Source organism: Copadichromis virginalis, linkage group LG16 (genome assembly GCF_057382275.1).
Source record: "Copadichromis virginalis isolate Kocher_CV1m ecotype Utaka linkage group LG16, C_Virginalis_male_GT1.1, whole genome shotgun sequence".
In the NCBI taxonomy this organism is placed as follows: Eukaryota; Metazoa; Chordata; class Actinopteri; order Cichliformes; family Cichlidae; genus Copadichromis; species Copadichromis virginalis.
Window position 1 is genome coordinate 20,976,105 of NC_140633.1, and position 18,998 is coordinate 20,995,102.

Here is an 18,998-nt window from a genome sequence, read left to right on the forward strand (position 1 = left end):
ATAAATTCTTCACATAGTTTCTTTACAAAGTTACACCAACAGAAATGCACATCTTTAACTTCCTGGTTGTTTTACAACCAATTTAACATCATCTGGAAATGCTGAGCTGGTCCATGTGAGAGGAGAGTGCTGAGACTCATCAGCGCTGTGATTTACTGCTACAGGAGAGGCACATGCTCAGTAATTTCTTCACTGAAAGGGGCACGCAATGAATATGAGAAGTGAGTGAGAGTGATTCAAGCTGAATTGGCTGCAGCAAGTTTAAAAGCCAAAGCAAACTGTCAGTCAAAAAGCTACAAAGTTATTCACGTCCAGGGTTCATCAACAATACTGAGAACAGGAAATTTTATAACACAGTATTACATAATAAAAGAATTTACCATGTTTTAAAAGTGTCAGCATTTCCTTGTCTGACGTCCCATTCATGAGGAATAAACACAATGCAGTCTTTCTTCAGGCAATTGCTGGGAACACCTTTAAATATGCAATACTTACCGTAATCAGCTTTATTCATATCTGTGCTTTTGCAATTTGATTAGCCATGACACAAAATACTTGTTTGTCTGAAAATAAACCCCAATGCATATCCCTCTATATATGTGGGTAGGGGGTATTTTTATCCTTCAAGCTCGAGCCCTGGGAGCTTGAGGGTCCTGCGCAGCATCCTTGCTGTTCCTAGGACTGCACTCTTCAGGACAGCGATCTAGGAGTTCTTCCTGGGATCTGCTGCATATATATATATATATATATATATATATATATATATATATATATATATATATATATATATATATATATATATATACATACATATGTGTGTATGCATAATGTTCTTCAGCATCTTGCTCTGCTGTACTTCTATCTTCTATGTTTATTTATTCATGTTTCACTTGAAACTGAGTCTCTGTGGGATTTTGTCCTGTTAAATAAAGGTTACATTCCAATGCTCTTTGTTTTGGCGGTACAACAGCTTATACTGGGTTATGGTTGGCATTTCTCTGCTAAGATATATGTTTGTAAGCATTTGTGTGCTTGAGTGTAGCATGAATGTGTTTGTAGAGTGAAAAAACAAAACAATAGAGTATGTGTGAGAAAGGAATGAATATTAGATCCGTAAGTCAGATGAGGCTTAGTTGAAAAAACAATCAATGCATGCTACGCTCACACACACACACACACACACACACACACACACACACACACACACACACACACACACACACACACACACACACACAGAGGAATGAATAACTTCCTACACCCTCCTACACAGTTCCTTTTTAAAAACTGCTCTGTTCATTTTTGAATAATGTGTACCCACTGTACATTCATTTATCCTTCATTCACTAATATACGTGTGAACTCTCTCTCACTGACCCAAATTAAACAATATCTGCACACTGATGTGTCGTTACGCCATTGGAGGATGACGAAAAGAAATATGCTCCTATTAAGCAAACAGGCCTTCAGCTAATCAATAAATTGCCACATATCACTGTCAGCTGCCTTACTCTCTGGCCTCGGATGATCCAACTGCAGTCTGTTTTCCAAAAAACTGATGATACATTTTCTTGCATGTGAAACACACACACGCACACACATGCACACACTTAATCTGTTTATTTAAAATCCTCCTTCTGTCACAATCACTGGTTTCCCCTGTTCTGACTGAGGCAGACAGACTCATGTATCATTGTCATTTATATCTAAACAGCGACTCCTGATAATGTATAATTATGACAAATAACTGATGATGACATTGCATCTGTTTAATCAAAGCTAAACACAGCTGAGTTTTAGATGGCAGGCCGTGTGTGGCCACAAGAGTAATTTGCCGGGGGACGTGGTGCTCGTTAATAAATATGTTGCCTATGTGTCTCCGGCCTACATAAACATATTATCACTGGTTTCTCTTCTACTCACATATGCACGCTAGAGCTGCGTATGCGCGATATGGCTTCTGCCCTTTCTAATTAGCATAATGAATAAATACCAGTGTCAGTGACCTGTGAAATGAGAAAAACCCTTGTCATTTCTGAGTATCTGCACAACTGAGGTTTAAAATGAAGTCATAACAATGTGTTGAGATAGGGCACGGATCGTGGCAAAGAGGGAAATTTTCACTCTGCCGTGGAGCGCCACGGTTCTTCATCAAACATGCACAAGCAACATTACACAACACAAGTGGCACATTGATTTCAATATAGCAATCTAGAACTCGAGCGCCACTCTACACATCCATGCATACCCTGTGTCCAACTTGCAGACTGATAATAACAGATAGAACAAGTCCATACCGATGAATTGGCCCACTGAGGTAATCAAAACAGTAATCACTTTTGCCGTAGCTCAATAACTCAAAGATTTCCATCAGCGCACGTCATCCTTCCTACGGGTCAGCCCGCCTCAGATCAATCCCCGCAAAAATTAAGAACAAGAGAAATTTCAATTTTACTGAAATTGCTGTATTGATTAGAGAATTGAGTAAATTACTGGTGACAACATGAGACTGAGTGCAGCAATCTATACGATGCGCACCTGAGAGGAGAAAAAACAGCTTCCATTATCATTTCTTGTTAAAAGCATTGGGTTTAAGAAATTAAAGGATCAGTCGAGAATGATGTTTGTAATTAAAAGAAAGGGCAAGTTACCCAAGCTCGACAAGCTAAGAAAGTGATGACCAAGAGTGTTATTTTATTTTATTCTTAGATATTTTTTTAATTTTTCAGTCATTTAAAGGGCTTTTCTGACCTCGTTATGGTAAATATAGTGGCCCCTTCCCCTGTCGCAAACACACCTTTCTCATTTGATGGGCAACATATACCAGAGGTCTTTCAGTTCGTGTCATGTTGACTTATGAACAAATGCTAACTGATGCAGCAAGATAAAATTCACCTCAGGAGAAAGCCATGTGAAATATGACTTTCTAATTGTTATAAAACTTGAATAAGAAGTAGATCTATTCACTGTCTCATGAAAAATTGATTAGCAGATGAGTCTCAGTCGCACGAGTTGGAGCAAAGCTCAAAGTATTCAGTGGCTCACACAACAACTCATGACAAGAAAACTAACAAAACTAAAACCAAAGAACTGTCCTTTACTATGAACAATAAATGACATCAGGATTATATTCAGACCACAAACATCAAAACAACACCGCCACAACAATATGAGCCAGACACTCCGGGCTTTGACTGTCATCTGTTTTGCCTTTTGACAAATAAGATGAAGCAAAGACCGGGTGAGGAGTGTGTGTGTGTGTGATGTTTAATAAACAGTGTGTGTTTGTACTGTTCATTTGATCAGCTCTTATGTAGCAGTGACTGGAGTATGACTGATCCTAATCTTTACCCCCTCCTCTCCCTCTCCCCCGATCCCTCTCCAGCGCTTGCCCTTAATCCTATCTCGTCATTTCGGTTATTGTAATCTACTTTACGAAAGCTTATGAAACTAATCGTTGCACATGGTGACAGTGCTGTGGGTGACTGAGACATTATGAGCTTCTTACTCAGCAAGGGGGCCAAGCAAAGCTGTTTGTATTTGAAGGTGAGCTGAAAGAGTCTAAATGAGATTAGGTCCTCAAAGGCAGTGGCTTCTGAGTGAACTCAGACAATCTATTAGACTTATACTCTATAAACTAGACTGTATTATGTCAGTCTTTATTTAACCTCTTGCTGTTGCTTGCTCACTGTTTACACGAGGCAAGGAATATATATCCAGAGGAGAAAGAACCACTCTGCTTGGAGAGTCACGACCTTTTCCATGCCTAAATAAATAAAACTATAAAGATGCAATAGGTCCATTGCAGGAGACGATGAGAGGGCCCATTTAAAGCTTTGTAAATCTGATTGGGTTGGCCCTTTAATTAACTTGTAAATTAATGCACCGTGCTGTGTAAATTGGAAGGTGATAAATATTCATGTAGTTACCTAAGGAAAAAGGGCAAGGACATACCACAGACATCACCAGATTGAGTTTGTGAGCAGCATGCTCGGTAAACACCCCTATTGGTATTTTACAGACAGCTAATTTGCATTTCTTATGCTTCATGGGTTTTGCAAAAAAAAAAAAGAGTCACTCTGTGCCCCTGTAGTCACTTCATACCACCCCCACTCGGCTTCTGTTTATCTTTCCAATGTCAGGTCAAGCTATTATACAAGGAAAGCTGTCCTGCACTTGAAACACTTCTGAGACTCGATTCATAATTTATCTGAGATTTAAGCAACAGTAAATACTGTAAATGTTACTCAAATTGGCCGTGAAAAGTGTCCATTTGTGTGTGGAGTGTGTGAAAGTTCAGAACCAAGTGTGTGTCTGTCATGTAGGAAACCTAATATCAAGAGCCAGGGAACCCTCCTTATCCAACTGGGAGATATTTGAGCCTAGGACGTTCAGACACTGGACGCTGTTACATCTATTTATATCTATGTCTTCATAGCTGAGGTAAACACAGTTTAGAGTTCAGATAATGAAAGGAACTGCACGGAACACGCACGTTAAAGGTAATTTGAAGGACAGATCACTTGATTTGGCTGCCTGATTGGAATCTTCTCCTCATGGCAGCAGTAAAATAATTTATCCTGTTGGCATAATTGACCTTGCCGCTAAGGAGAGGGTGTTGCTGAGCCAGCACTGTGGGATTTGCAGGAAAACGGGAGTATTAACATGAGGTGGGGGGTAGATTTCAATAAGTCATCATCGTGGGATGTGCAGCTATTCAAAAGTGTTACTACAGTGTCACTTTTTACTGTGTTGGCCCAGGATACATAGCTGTCAGGACACACTGTACCTTCTCTTGGCAGCATGACGTTCCTGCTGGACGAGAAAAGAGGAGTTTCAGTCCCACAGGATGTCAAAAAGAGAATACTGGCTATCCGCAGCAAACTCAGATCACCATCCCGCCACGGTACCCAGTTTGCTCCCGCGTTTTATCATTACGCACATTACCAGCCGCTGACGCATTGAGATCAGGAGAATTTTTTGCGTCATCATGACTGCTGTGTTATATGACCATATATGGGGTACTTTTAGTTTCGTGTACAAGGAGTACTTTTAAGATTTTGTACGCTATAACCTCCTATCGCCTTAGATATTTTGGGCATATGTTCACCCCAGAATAACTGTTTTCACACCGCCACGCTCTGTTTCTGAATGGGTTAAGACAAACACAGAGATGAAGCAGTAAAAAACCCACCAAAAAACAAACAAAAAAATTGCAACTGAGCAGCTCTGGCAAACATGAATAAATCAGCAAGCAACCGCATTATGCAATAAAACACACTGCATTCTGTGCGCTCTTGTCATTTCTTGTACTAGTTATTCCGCGCGAACAATTGGGTGCTTTCGCTTAAGAGTAAAAAAGGGGAAGAGGACGGGGGAGAATATCCCGCTTACACTGTGAATGCAGGCTTTTCTGGCTGAACGGCTCATGGGGAATATTAAATTCATGTGCCAGAGCTGCAGAGTCGACCAGGTGATGCTTGTTTACCAGTTGGAGAACACTGGAACGACTCCCTCTAGAGTTTAAATATGGTCAAAGTGTAGTGAGAGAAAAAACAAACACCCATGGTAAGAAAATTTCCGACAGTGAAACAATACCTGTAAATTATACGTGTATAAAACCAGTTACGCGTCATATATTCGGTCTGTGCATATAACGGATCTATACTCAGGTTATATTTTTCATAATCCACCCCGTAACGCCTTAAATGACGCAAATGATGGTTTTCTGAATCGGGGACATCTCGTTTGAGTAGTTGGGACCGGGCTATATCCTGCTAAAAAAAACGTACACTGAAGCCAAACGAAGGATCATAGGAATAGGGATGCTATAAATAAAGCTACAGTCCTAACTGACTACACGCAAATGAGTCGGAAGAGGGCAGTGATAGTAGGAGGGCTCTCTCGCTCTCACTCTCTTTCCTTTCTCACTCCAGCATTCATCCCTTTTCCACCAATAAACCCAATGAGCTGAGTGCGCACCGCCCACTGTTGGTGAGTGCGTATTTTTTTCGTCTCCTTTCCCTTCTTTTTTTTAAAACCGGAGCTGAATGTGTAGATCGTCACATGTTGTTTCACCCTCTTCGGCCCGGACACCAGCAGACATGTGTTATTTATCGCTCGGCTGTGGGAGAAGACGAATTAATGTGAAACCGGCTCTGGAAGTAGAGGATTAAAAGAAAGCGAGTCGTTTCTTTTTACAACTAAAGGGAACGGAAGCATTGTGTCTGATAAGAGGAGGACGCGAGAATGGCGAGTCCGCCGAACACCGGTGATCAGTCGTTATTGGCCAGTAACGCAAACAGCGGCATCAAGAAATGCGGATATCTGAAAAAGCAGAAACACGGACATAAGCGCTTTTTTGTTCTAAAGGAGCCGAGCGAAGGTTTCCCTGCCCGGTTGGAATACTACGAGAGCGAGAAGAAATGGAAAAACAAATCGGCCCCGAAGAGAGTCATCCCTCTGGACTGCTGTCTCAATATCAGCAAGAGAGCAGACGCAAAATACAAATATCTTATTGCTCTTTATACCAAGGATGAGTATTTTGCTTTGGCGACGGAAAACGAGCAGGAACAGGAGAGCTGGTACCGGGTGCTGACGGATTTAATGGCAGAGGGGAAAGTATATGACGGCTCGGCGTCTAACTCTGCGTCCTCGCTGGTTGGCTACGACGAGTCGAGCTACGGTGTAATAACGCCGGTGACCGCCGCCTACAAGGAGGTATGGCAAGTAAATCTAAAATCTAAAGGTCTCGGACAGAGTCGAAATTTAACAGGGGTGTACAGGCTGTGTCTCTCCAGCCGGACTATCAGCTTCGTTAAGCTTAACTCTGATGTTGCCTCAGTCACCTTGCAGCTGATGAATATCCGGAGGTGCGGCCACTCTGACAGCTTTTTCTTCATAGAGGTTGGCCGATCTGCATCCACGGGTCCGGGGGAGCTGTGGATGCAGGCGGATGACTCTGTGGTGGCTCAAAACATTCACGAAACTATCTTGGAGGCCATGAAAGCCATGAAGGAGCTGTCGGAATTCCGCCCGCGCAGCAAAAGCCAGTCCTCTGGTACAAACCCCATCTCTGTACCCTCGCGGAGGCACCTGAATAATCTACCCCCGAGGCAGACCGGGCTTCCCCGGCGGTCGCGTACTGACAGCATGGCTGCGACCTCTCCTGTGAGCAAATGCTCCTCGTGTCGATTACGCACTGCGAGCGAGGGCGACGGCACCATGGCACGCACTATGTCAGTCACCGGGAGCCCCCTTAGTCCAGGGGTCCACAGGACCCTGCTGAGCAGATCTCATACCATTACTGCACGCCCTTCTCTGACGTTTGAATCTTCCACCCTCCAGCATAGTAAGTCCATGTCTATGCCTCTGTCTCCTTCTCCACCTGTGACCACTGCTTGTCCAAGCCATGCATCTTCCTGCCAAGACAGCGGTGCCCCTCGCCCCTCTAGCTGCAGTGCATCCTTCTCAGGCTCTCCCAGTGATGCTGGCTTTATATCATGTGAGGAATTTGGCTCTAGCCCTGCGGAGGCACGAGACCTCAGGTTACCGCTTACTCTCCGCAGCAACACTCCAGAGTCCCTCAAAGCAGACACCCCCCCATCCCGGGATGGCAGTGAGCTTGATGGCTACATGGTAATGGAGCGTCAGAACCAGAATGGTTACCGGTGGTTACCAGAATTTGACAAGGTGTATCGAAAGCGCACATACTCCCTCACCACCCCCCGTCAACCGAGGGGTCCCCCCCAAGTATCTTCAGCCTCCCTGGATGAGTATACTCTTATGAGGGCAACATACACCAGTGGAAGTCAGTCTTCTCGCAGGTGTCACACCGCGTCTCCTAAAGGGATAAGTCTGGAGGATTACAGAGATGTTCAGATTGCTTCAAATGGTCACCAAGGCGACAGTGGCTATATGCCCATGATGCCTGGTGTGGCTCCTCTCACACCCGGGTCTAAGGATGACCCCTACATGCCCATGAGCCCTATGTGTGTATCTGCTCCAAAGCAAATCATCAACCCTTGTACAAAACCCTCCTCAATGGGGCTGGCCACGCGCATACACTCCCCCGGGGGTGTTTCTCTGGAGGACAGTGGGTACATGCCCATGTGGTGTGCAACCAAGATGTCAGTGGACAGCAACGATGGGAAGCTCGCCAATGGAGAATACCTGAATATGTCTCCTGTTGACACACAGGTGTCTTTTACACCCCCAGATTATATTCTCAGTCCTACAGGAGATCCCAGCCTCCCGCCAAGCCACAGGCAGCCTTATTCTTGCAGTTCTCTACCAAGATCACTTAAAGGACATTTGCAGCGCAGTGGGTCCACTGACACAGATCAGTATGTGGTGATGAGTTTACAGAGACAACGGATAGAAGAGGAATCCAACTACTGTCCTATCTCTTCAGGAAACTCTGCAACCAATGGCACTGTGGCAAGACCAGCCACTCCATCTTCTACTCCATCTCCTCTCAGAGTGGCTTGGATAGATGGAGGTCTGGTACACCGGAGTAGAGTCTGTCGGCCTACCCGCTTGGCTTTGGAATCCCTCAAAACACTACCATGCATGAGTGAGCACCCTCTTCCTTCAGAGCCACGCAGCCCCGGAGAATACATTAACATAGACTTTAGCAGTGTTAACCACAACACAACCACAGAGTCAAAGAGCCCTGAGTCCTCTGTAACCGCAGAGACAGGATCCCGGTCACTCTCAGGCTATGCTAATATTGATGTCAGCTCCACGGTTCAGCAGGTATCACACCAAACTAACTGTACAGACACAGCTGAACTGTTGACATGCCATAGTCTAGTTACCACTCAGCAGGAAACACAGGGAGTTGAAGAGGAGGAGGTGGAGGAAGATAAAAGCACAGAGGGACAGGAAAAGGAGAGGGGTGTTCCACAGCAAGGAAGCCTTAAGTGTCAGCCTGGTCCATTCAGTGACGACTACACTGAGATGACCTTTAGTCCTTCTGACCCTTTACCTGCTCTATGCACAACTCCCCGCCCGACCAGCCCTACTGCTTGTGTCCAGAGACTCAGCCTTGAGAGCAGCATAGTAGATGTGATGCCCCCTGTGCCCGTGGACTCTTTTCTCAAGGGAGGTCCTTCATTATCTGTTACAGTTGTAGATCCACACAGGGGGGCTAAAGTTATCCGGGCCGACCCTCACGGACGTCGTCGTCACAGTTCTGAGACCTTCTCTTCCACAACCACTGTCACACCCGTGTGCCCATCCTTTGCCAACGACACTAAACGGCACAGCTCTGCCTCTGTGGAGAACGTATCTCGCACAGTTCGTAGCTCTGAAGGACTCGGTGAGGAGTACAGCAGTCCCATGTGCAGGGAAACGTCAGCTGGCTATCAAAATGGACTTAACTACATTGCCTTAAACTTGATGGAGGGAAACCTTGGGGGATGCCGGTTAGGGGGCTGTGATGAACTCCTGAGGCTCAAGACAGCTTGTGGCTGCAAGGGGGGGCTGAATGGTTTCAACTCTAGCCCCTATGCCAGCCTGGGATTTAAGGAGACTGCTGCTGCTGCTGTGAAAGGTGAGCATTGTCACACATGTCCCACACACTCATTCATTCAGTGCATTTTCATTCATGAAGGGAGTGGCGTCAGGGTTGGAGTAGGATAGAGATCCGCCTCAGGGCAACTGTGTACTCTGCAGAGATAGGCCACACGTAATGTTGTTTGCAACACTTCTGGGCTCGTTTTCAGTCCCAAAGTTGATGATAATTACCTCTAGAGAACAAAAACAGCCTCAGTGGTTTGTCTGCAGGAGCGTCTGTGTGTCTGCCCCTTGCTGTCAGTTTGTCCTTTCCACTGCGAGTTAAAAAGCTGACACTTTATTTTTCTTGAAAGCTCTTTTGTGGCCATATAATCGTGACTGACCATCACTGCAATATCCGAGATAACAGCCTACAGATTTATGTAATCCGGTGTAGTAAACTACAGTAGCTTAGAGAAGCAAACTAGTTGTCAAGATTGCTATTGGGTGTAGGCTGTAATGTTTAGACAGGATTAGTCACCTACTTGTCACACCCAGGACACGCTGACAAATCTCGAGGCTGTGATGTTGATCCTGTTTTTAAAACTGCTTTTATTTTCTCTCAAATAAAAGCCCTGAATTAGACGGTTGAATGAAAGCGGTGCGGCATGCTGAATAACAAATGCATTCTGTGGAACATGTTGCCTCCTTGTCTTCCTCCCCTCCACACATCCCAGAGGACGCAAACTCCCCTTTATTAAAAAGTAATCTTTCTGCATCATCGCATTTTTTTTGAAACGGTTTTATTTTAAAAACTTATGGTTATCTGCCTTCACGTTTGCTGTTCCGTTTATGTGAACGGTCTGTCCTGGTTTCCTCTCAGTGACGCAGTTTTGCACCGCGTCAGTGTTTCAAAAAAACATCTGATCTGATTCAGTGACGCATGCAGCGCTACACATGATGCCTCTATGGAAGCCGCTCGAAGGCGGCAAAGAGCACTCGCTATTGGTAAATCTGAAACGGTGTGTTACACAGACCTCAGAGAACAAAACGAATAAGCAGCAAAATCCCTGAGACTCGAAGGGGAAGAGTTGTTATCAAAATATTACCTTTCGCCTCATTTTCTTTCCTCTTTCTGCTGCATCAGGGGCTTTTCATCCATCTGTAAATGCCAAGGATTATTTACACGGATGGATGACATGGCAGGGACATGTCAGAAGTTGCTGTTGTTTCTAAAGAAAATACAAAGTGTTAAGATCATAGTGACTCAGGAGTCAGTGTTCCTGATGGTGAAATACAAGAGTTTAATTGCTGTTTGCAGTTTCACAACTAAGTTGTCTCTTTGTCTCAGCTGGCTCCCCTGCTGTGAGAGCGCAGCCAGTGTGGAGCTCGGTGCAAGTCATCGGGTTCCCCAGAAAAACAAGTGAGTCAGTTGTTTATCAATTGTCAGGTACTGGGTTTCAGGACTGGAATGTGGGCAGTGTGCAAAGGTTGCTGGGAGAGGTGAACGCTCACTTGTTTTTCTAACCTGCTGGGATGAAATCGGGAGGGGAGGGGTTCTTTTTTTCACTATGAGCAACTTCACAAATTGTAAAATGAGCTGGTGGTTTTGTTGTTTGTTTCTTTTTCTTTCTTTTTTACACAGGAGACTTGTCTGAACACATGTGACTCGTGTGCACCTGAGGCACGCACAGGTATCCGTGAGAATTCGCTATGATCTGTACATTTATGGGATTTATGGAATTTTTTATGGAATTTTTTTTTTTTTAACCCGTGGTGCAAGGCTAGAAGAGCAGGGGTGGAGGAAGGAGGGAGGTGAAAGAACAATGGTGATGGATGGTTGACTTGTTTTGTTTTTCATGTATAACAAAATGGACTATTGAGCTGCTGGCAGAAGGCAGAGAGTGGGTGAGAAGGAAGAATGGAAGAAAAATGCTGAATGACAGAAAGATCAGTGCCTTCCCAACAAGCAGCTGCTGGCCTTTGCTTCGGTAACTTTAGTACATGTGGCTACAACAGCGAGGAAAGTTGTTGATACTCGCATCCAAATACATAGCATTCCGATACGAGAGGAAAAATAGGGCCCGTCTGTTTACTACAAGATGGCAGGCTATACCACATTCTCACCTTATCACTGAGTGAACCATAGTTTGCATTCCCGGTTGTATATCACACTGTCACAGGTAGATTACGAAATCACCTGTCCTCATTTGGCACTGTGGTGTGAAGGGGAAGCTGAGCGGAGGGAGGGCGTTATAAAAATGCTTGACTTTCTGTATGAAAATCCTAAAGTATGGCTCAGTTGAGTTTGTGTATTTTAAGCGTTAGAGAGGGAGCGAGAGAGAGAGAATGGGGTGGTAGTGGCGCAGTGTGGTGCGTGGCTTTCAGTGCAAGCTTTGGACTAGTGTCAGCTTCTTGAACTTTGGGCTAGTTTTTGTGAGTGGGGGATGTTACCACTGGAGCATTACCACTAATCTAAAGAAAAAGAGAGGCACGTGCACTCCTTTTACAGCTTTTTTTATTTTTGGCTCGTCCTCATATCTACTTTTAGAGTATCTACACTGCCACTTATCATATCACTATAAAAGCCTCTTTATTATCCGCCTGCCGTCTTCTTTTCCCTAACCTGTCCTCATTTATCGAGTGCTCGTCTCTCTGACTGTAAGCAGTCTTGCATGAATGCAGACAGCAGAGAAAGATTCACGCTTTCCATTTGTGGGCCCAGACCCCCCTGCAACCCCCCGAAATACAAACACACGCATTTTGACTTTGTGTGCCTCTCCCATGTGCGTACACACACACACACAGGCGTCAGCAGATGGTGGAGGGGTTGGGTGTGGGGTTAGGGGGTTTGCACCTGCCTCGCCAAGCAGTGCTCACTGGTTATCTGGCCCTTCAGAGGAGAGTGACAATACGCTAATGACTGGCCGCCATCTGCTACAACAGCTACGGGAGAAGGTTGTGGGCGTGGCCAAGCACTCTCAAGGAGCTACCAACCCCCCCCCCCCCCCCCCCACCTCATCCAATGCATCCCTCCCCCAACCCAAACCCCTTCTTCCTCTCTTCAAGCATTGTTTTTCTTTTCAGTAATCATGTGACACCCCACGCCACACACCTTCTCCATATTGGGGCGTTCACAGGCCTTTTGTTTTTCCTGTTGTTTTGCGACCTCAGTGGGCCGTGTCTGATTGCTGAAGGCCATAAAGGATTACCTAACAATGCACTAAAAAAATTAGCTAATCATGTCTGAGTAGAGCAGCTGACAAGACACTTTACTTCTCTTGCTGCTCGGGAGAAATCCATTACATAAATACTGCAGTTTTTTACGACTTTTATGGCTTTTTTTTGTTAATTCCAGTGCATTTAAAAGATGTCATGTGTGGCTCTGGGAAACAGTGGTGACTGTTTTCACTATGAGAAAGAGGAGTTAGTCATAAAAATAATAAACAGTTATAGCCTTAGGACTATGTTATGTTTATGAGCTGGTGGAAAAGTATGACATCTTCATGTCTGACATTTTTTTTGTTGCTGATAAAATTAATTGTGAATCATCATATACATAAAGAATTTCCTGTAGAAAGTGCACAGAGAATACCTTTACTCGGGTTTTTGGCTCCACGCAGCATTTTGAGGAACCCACAGTCTCTGTCCTCACCTGTCCTGTACACCCCTCCCATCTCCTCCCCACGCACATACGCACACAGACACACATGCACAGTGCTCCAGGCTGTCTGATACATAACTCTTTGAGCAAACTAGGGCGGGATGTTCTAGCGCTAGATGAAAACAAAGTTAACCTCCCGTATCCTCAGTTTAGCTTGGAGGTAAGAAGGATTACATTCACGTCAGGATTAAGCATTGTTTAGTAGCTTGTGTTTTTTTTTTTTTTGCTTTTTGTTTTTAAATGCAGAGGAAGAGACAGATCCTCTGTGACTGTGAGTGGACATTTTATAGTAATTATACCCACAAGGCACATTAAGTGAGTTTAGTCTTGGCTGCTAGCTAATTATACCTTTTTTTTTCCCCCCGTCATAAGCAGACCGGCTACTCATGAACTCTTTCCCAACTTTCTGACCTCCCCACTTGGTTTGTTAATGCTCCTCTGTAGAGCTGATAGTCGTACCGTTAGTTTCGTTATATTCAGTGGCTTAATTATATAAGCTTTATTTTCTGGTGCTTTTATAAAGGAGTAGTTGAAATAATTCACAAACACGCAGTTTCATATTCTCACAATTATTATTATTATTATTATTATTATTATTATATTCGAGCTAACCGTAAACTGAATGGTTTTGCATTTTTGACATGCTAAGCAAAACATCCAAATGTGTCAGCGGAGCTTAGGGAAACTGATTTGCTTTGGTGTTTTTTTTTTCCCCTCCACCTTTTTTTGTAGACCAAATGATTTACTGAGGAACTAATTGCCGGATTAATCAATAATCCACGTGAACTGCTGCAAGTGGATAATGTGACACGATGAGGAATGCCAAAGCTCTGTATGCAATAGTGAGTCAGCTGGATTGCCGAGTTGTGCAGCATTGTTTTTCTTTTTGTTGTTGTTTAGCTGGTCAGACAAAGGTGTGGGAGGTCAGAGGTGAAGTCAGTCAGTCAGTGTTTGTTCACTGAAGATTAGAGAGGAGGTAGTGGGGCAGGAATGTAAACAGAGCAGATCTGAGCCTGCTGATCTCTCCTTGTTTGTCTGTAGGTTCGTTTCCAGTCTACCCCACAATAAAAGCAAAAACAGTTTGCAGTCCACTTCCTTTCTCTTGAATGTTGCTCAGAGTTGCAGTTTGGAGTAGTTCCCTTTAAAGCCTGTTCATTTATCTCATTGACAACATCAAGCTACTCAAGTCTGTGGTGGTTACAGACAGAGTAACTTGTTTACTCTGACTCTGAAGCTCTAGAGAGGAGGCTGCTAATACATGCCTGTGTGTATGTGTGTGTGTCTTATTCTTGAATGGAGCATAGCTAAATTTAGCCTGTGAGAACTAAATAAATAATGAACAGAGCCCAAGTCTATGTGTGTGTGTGTGTGTGTGTGTGTGTGCGTGCGTGTATGTGCTTGTGTGTGTGTGTGTGTGTGTGGGGGTTGGGACAGGGGGCACAGACAAGAGTTGTTGGGAGGGGCGGAGGAGGAATGTGTGTCTGTGCTCCAAAAAGAGGAGGGGTAGAAGCCATTGGGTTCATTCCCCCATTAGACCTCTGTCCTCTTCTCTCAATAACATCCCCCTCCCCAAATCTTCCTGCCCACCCACGCTTTCTTCACTCAGATTCTATTTAAATCGCATGTTTCGAACAGAAAATGTGTGTATGCGCAGTCCCTATATGCACTTGCAAGATTGTCCACAAACAAGGAAGTGTGTTTATGTTCATGGCTACACCTGGTTGCTAATCTGAGCTGTTAGTGATTCAACAGTCCTTCCCGGCAGATCTCAGTCATTCTCACCTATGTGCCTGCCTATACAGGCCGTCGACTGGCCCAGCCCCTCCAGAAACAGACACACACACACACTTGACTGTTATGGTCCATCGGTCCCATGACCTCACTGCATTCCCGTTCCTCTCTGTCAGGTTGATTCTGTTACTGTGTTTTTTCCACCCCGTCCCAACACGGCCTTTCCGCTGTATTCTGCCTCTGACACCCGTGGCGATAAAGACACAGAGCTCGCTCAGCGCCAGGTAGCCTCAAGAGTGAAATCATCTCCTCTGTTATTCAAATGAACTCAGTGGTTCCACGGTTTTGCATCACAGACGTCCCCGAGCAGCAGTAAAGGTGCCCTGGCATTTCCAGTTTAGTTTTTTTTTTTTTTTTTTTTTTTTGAAGCTTTTGATTGGACATCAGGATCAGCATCAATTTACATTTATAGCCAGTATGTATAGGGAAAAAAGCCCAGAACAGACGTGTGCCTGTTTGCGGTGAGAATAGCTGAGGAGGGGGGCTGCAAGGGCTGAATGAAAGGTTTGTTTTAGAGAATGACGATCACATCCAGCTTTGTGAAAACGGCTCTTGTTCACGACTGGGGAAGAGGGAGAGGAGACAGCAAATGAGGGAAGAAATGCAGCTACAGACCGTGTGTGTGTGTGTGTGTGTGTGTCTCTGCGTGTGTGTGCGGGTCACCCAGCCAAGACTTCCGCTCCCATTTGATAGCTCTGCATGCAAATGAAACCTCACAAACATGTACACAGGGGCAAGGGTCAGTGCAGCTTTCCACTGGGAGAAAAGCAACACTCTCAAAGACTCTGGGTTCATGGTATTTGAAAGTACATAGCTGCGGTATGTGTGGGAGCAATTAAGAATACCTGTTTGTTAGTGTGTGGGAGTGTTGTTGGCGTGACGTTTGCCATCACTGGCCTGTTTCAGCTGCACAGTGCTAAATGCCACTCTGCTTTTTTTTCCCCTGCTGTAAAAGCACCTGCCACTTGAGTGTCTACCAGCTGAGGAATACACACACAGACACACATACTCATACACGAAAGCAGGCCTCTTGAAATGCACTCATTCCTTACTTGGTAGCAGAGTGACCTTCCCCTCCCCTCGATTGTTCTGTCCTACATAATAAATGATGCAAACTGTATGTACACGCTTAGATTAAGTTACTGGGGGGAATATTGACTTTTTTTAACTTATATTTCATTTCATTTCTATAAATTACATGATAAGAAACTAACTCTTTTCTTCTTCTTCTTCTTCTTTCAGAATGAAGGCTGATGGGTCTTCCCAACTTGCCTCCCCCCCCCACCCCTTCCTCCTCTTCTTCTTCCTGTGAATGTAGGATTTCACTTCAGCCAGATGCCGAGGTCGCCAGAGCGACAGCTGGACCTTGCGCTGTAGCCCATGTCCTTTGACCCTTCTGCCGCCTCTGGGGGTTACGGGGACAGCCATCGCCATGGAAACACGGACATTTGACCCTCCCTCCTTTTTTGTGGCACCTAAACATTCTGGTGCCATTGCTGCTGTAGTGCTAGATTTAAACAAACAGAAAACTAAAAACCGACTTTTAATTCTAAGCATAGTTAGGTAACTATGTGTCTAGGTACGTCAGCCTGCAGTATACTATGTTCATCGCTGGTATTGTTATTATCAATTATACAATTTCAACTGGCTTTCTAATGGCTTCGACCAGTAGTTGCCAGACATTCACACCTGAAAACCTGTGAACCAAACTTGGAGAGCATGCGTGCGCAAACATGCACGCAAAACCCTTCATGCATACAGATGACATGTATTTATTTATTTATCGTGTATGTGTGTATGCATTCATTGAAATGTCTGAGAATTTGTAAACAGATTGTACTGCAAAAAGAGACGGCATTTATGAACATATTTAAAATCAAAGGTAACATTTGCTAAAAAAAAATAAACCCTACCTCAGCACCAAGTTACACAGTAGAATTCTATATATATATATATATATAAAATATTTATTTTCAAAGGTGAATGTTTTTTAAAAAGTCACCGATCCAAAGCCTTACTCCAGCCATCAGCCCCCACCTGATGGATTTTCTTTTCTTTTTTTTTAGGTTGGACCTCTAAACACGCAGTATATCAAAGATTTAACTGATCATCACAGAGACTGAATGTTCATTAGAGCCGAATGAGAGCCGACCTCTCTGAGATTAAGTTCCCTCTCTCCCCACATTTATGACTAGATTATGTATTAGAAATCCAGAGTAATATATTTATTATTGTACCTTTAAATGGAGGTATTCATACACACTAAAATAATACTTGGAGGATGTTGGAGAAATAGGTGACGTTGCATTGCAAATGCATGCAGCTGTGACAAATGTAACTGCAGCATGAGCCAGGTCCACCTGGACCTGATCATGTGAAATGTGGCCTGTCTGAGTAAGAGTCTCAGCACCTTTTAAACACTACACCAACTCACCCGCCGTTCACCTAAAATATCCTGCACACCTGACAGGACAAGGGACTGAAACGTGAATGTTTGAAGTTATTTATACAGAGCAACTGGACAGCCCAGTGTCTCACATTTTCTCACCTGATGCCTCATTGTGGAGCTCTGTCACACCACGCCAGGCAGCACTGAGCAATGTGGTACATGCAGGACTGCAGGACTGAGTCTAACTGGCTGTTCAAAAAGCCACTCGATAGCTTGAATCCATGGCCTCCACTGCATGGTCTTGCATTTACAAACTTGTCTAGATTGTAACACAGGACACACTGAATGTAGTACATGCTGTGTTCCGAGACTGGGAGCGCGCAACCCGACGAACACAACAACAGCAACAGTGAAACATGCAGAGGTACCGAATGGGAACTACAACACAGACACAAGCCGAATAAACGAAAGAAACCAGGGGAAGTATCTTATTATTTATCTGAACTCACAGGTACTTAACCTTTGCCTATATACTGTAAATAGCGCAGCGTTACATCGAAAATGTGTAAGCAAATCCTGAGAAACTTCGAGTGTTAAGTTAGATAACTTATGTTATTTTTAATGTACATAGTTAAATATTTGAGTGAACTTTCTGATACAACAGAAGCACTAATTAAGTTATAACGCTAACCAGTATGGTTTGGTTTTGATTTTTTTTTTTTAAAAACTGATTTGGGATGGTCTTGTAAAGTGGATGCCACTATGACGACATTTTCTAATGCTGTAATTCTAAAAAACAAAAACAAGAAAAAAAAGATTTTAAAGAAATCAATAATACTTGACATAATTAATTCTTGATACTTAGGTACACCACAAATGGCTTATATGCAATATTTACACTTTTAAAAAGAAATTAGTTTACAAGGACGAACCAAATGTATAAATACTGTTAATAATGTTTGTTAAACCTTAATTCAAATTTTTGCTGTTTGTACATTTTTTTTCCTTCAATTTTGAAACGGAAACTTTTTCCTGCTTGTTTTTGCTAATCGAGCCTGTTGGTGTTTTGAGCAGTGTTTTTTGCATTTGGATAATGTTTCCAGTTTTTAATTCAGCATCAAGGTTGCGATATGGGCAATGGCTTACTCTGCTGTGGCTTTTCATTGTAAATATTTCATATCATGCACATTGTGATACTACTAAATGATAATTTAAACTTAGTTCATTGCTTTAGACAGTGTTGATTCTTTATAGACACATGCAATAAATAATATTTAAGAAAGCTATTTCTCTCTGTTGCTGTTCTCTTTCACACCCTGCATGAATAAGCGCAGGATGTTTCCTGCCAGTTTAACAGGAAAAGCTCATTATAAATGAGAAAAGTGAAGAGTGGATACTGTATATCTCACTTGTCTTTCACTTCTCCCCTTGTGTTCTCTGAGTGTATGTAAATCCATGCTTCTCTTTGAGAAAGACTGCGTCAGAAACCGGGTGTAGGCCTAATCTGGTGTTGCCTCCAGCATTAGCATTGTTATTGTTTTTCTATGCTTTCCTCCCAGTCCCCACCCCCAGCTATGGTAATTAGACCAGCATGTTGAAACAGCCCCCCTGTAACTGGGAGGGGATAAATGACACAGTAGTAAAAGAAAGATTTCT

General features: G+C 43.8%; 1 protein-coding gene across 1 annotated transcript; it reads left to right on the plus strand.

Moving 5' to 3' along the window:
* The first annotated feature begins 4,483 nt into the window (after nucleotides 1–4,483).
* Nucleotides 4,484–18,628, plus strand: irs2b (insulin receptor substrate 2b). Its single transcript, XM_085433736.1, has 2 exons — nucleotides 4,484–9,556; nucleotides 16,196–18,628. Exons 1-2 carry the CDS (start codon nucleotides 6,250–6,252, stop codon nucleotides 16,198–16,200), a joined length of 3,312 nt encoding a protein of 1,103 aa, XP_085289862.1. The 5' UTR covers nucleotides 4,484–6,249; the 3' UTR covers nucleotides 16,201–18,628.
* The last annotated feature ends 370 nt before the right edge of the window (nucleotides 18,629–18,998 follow it).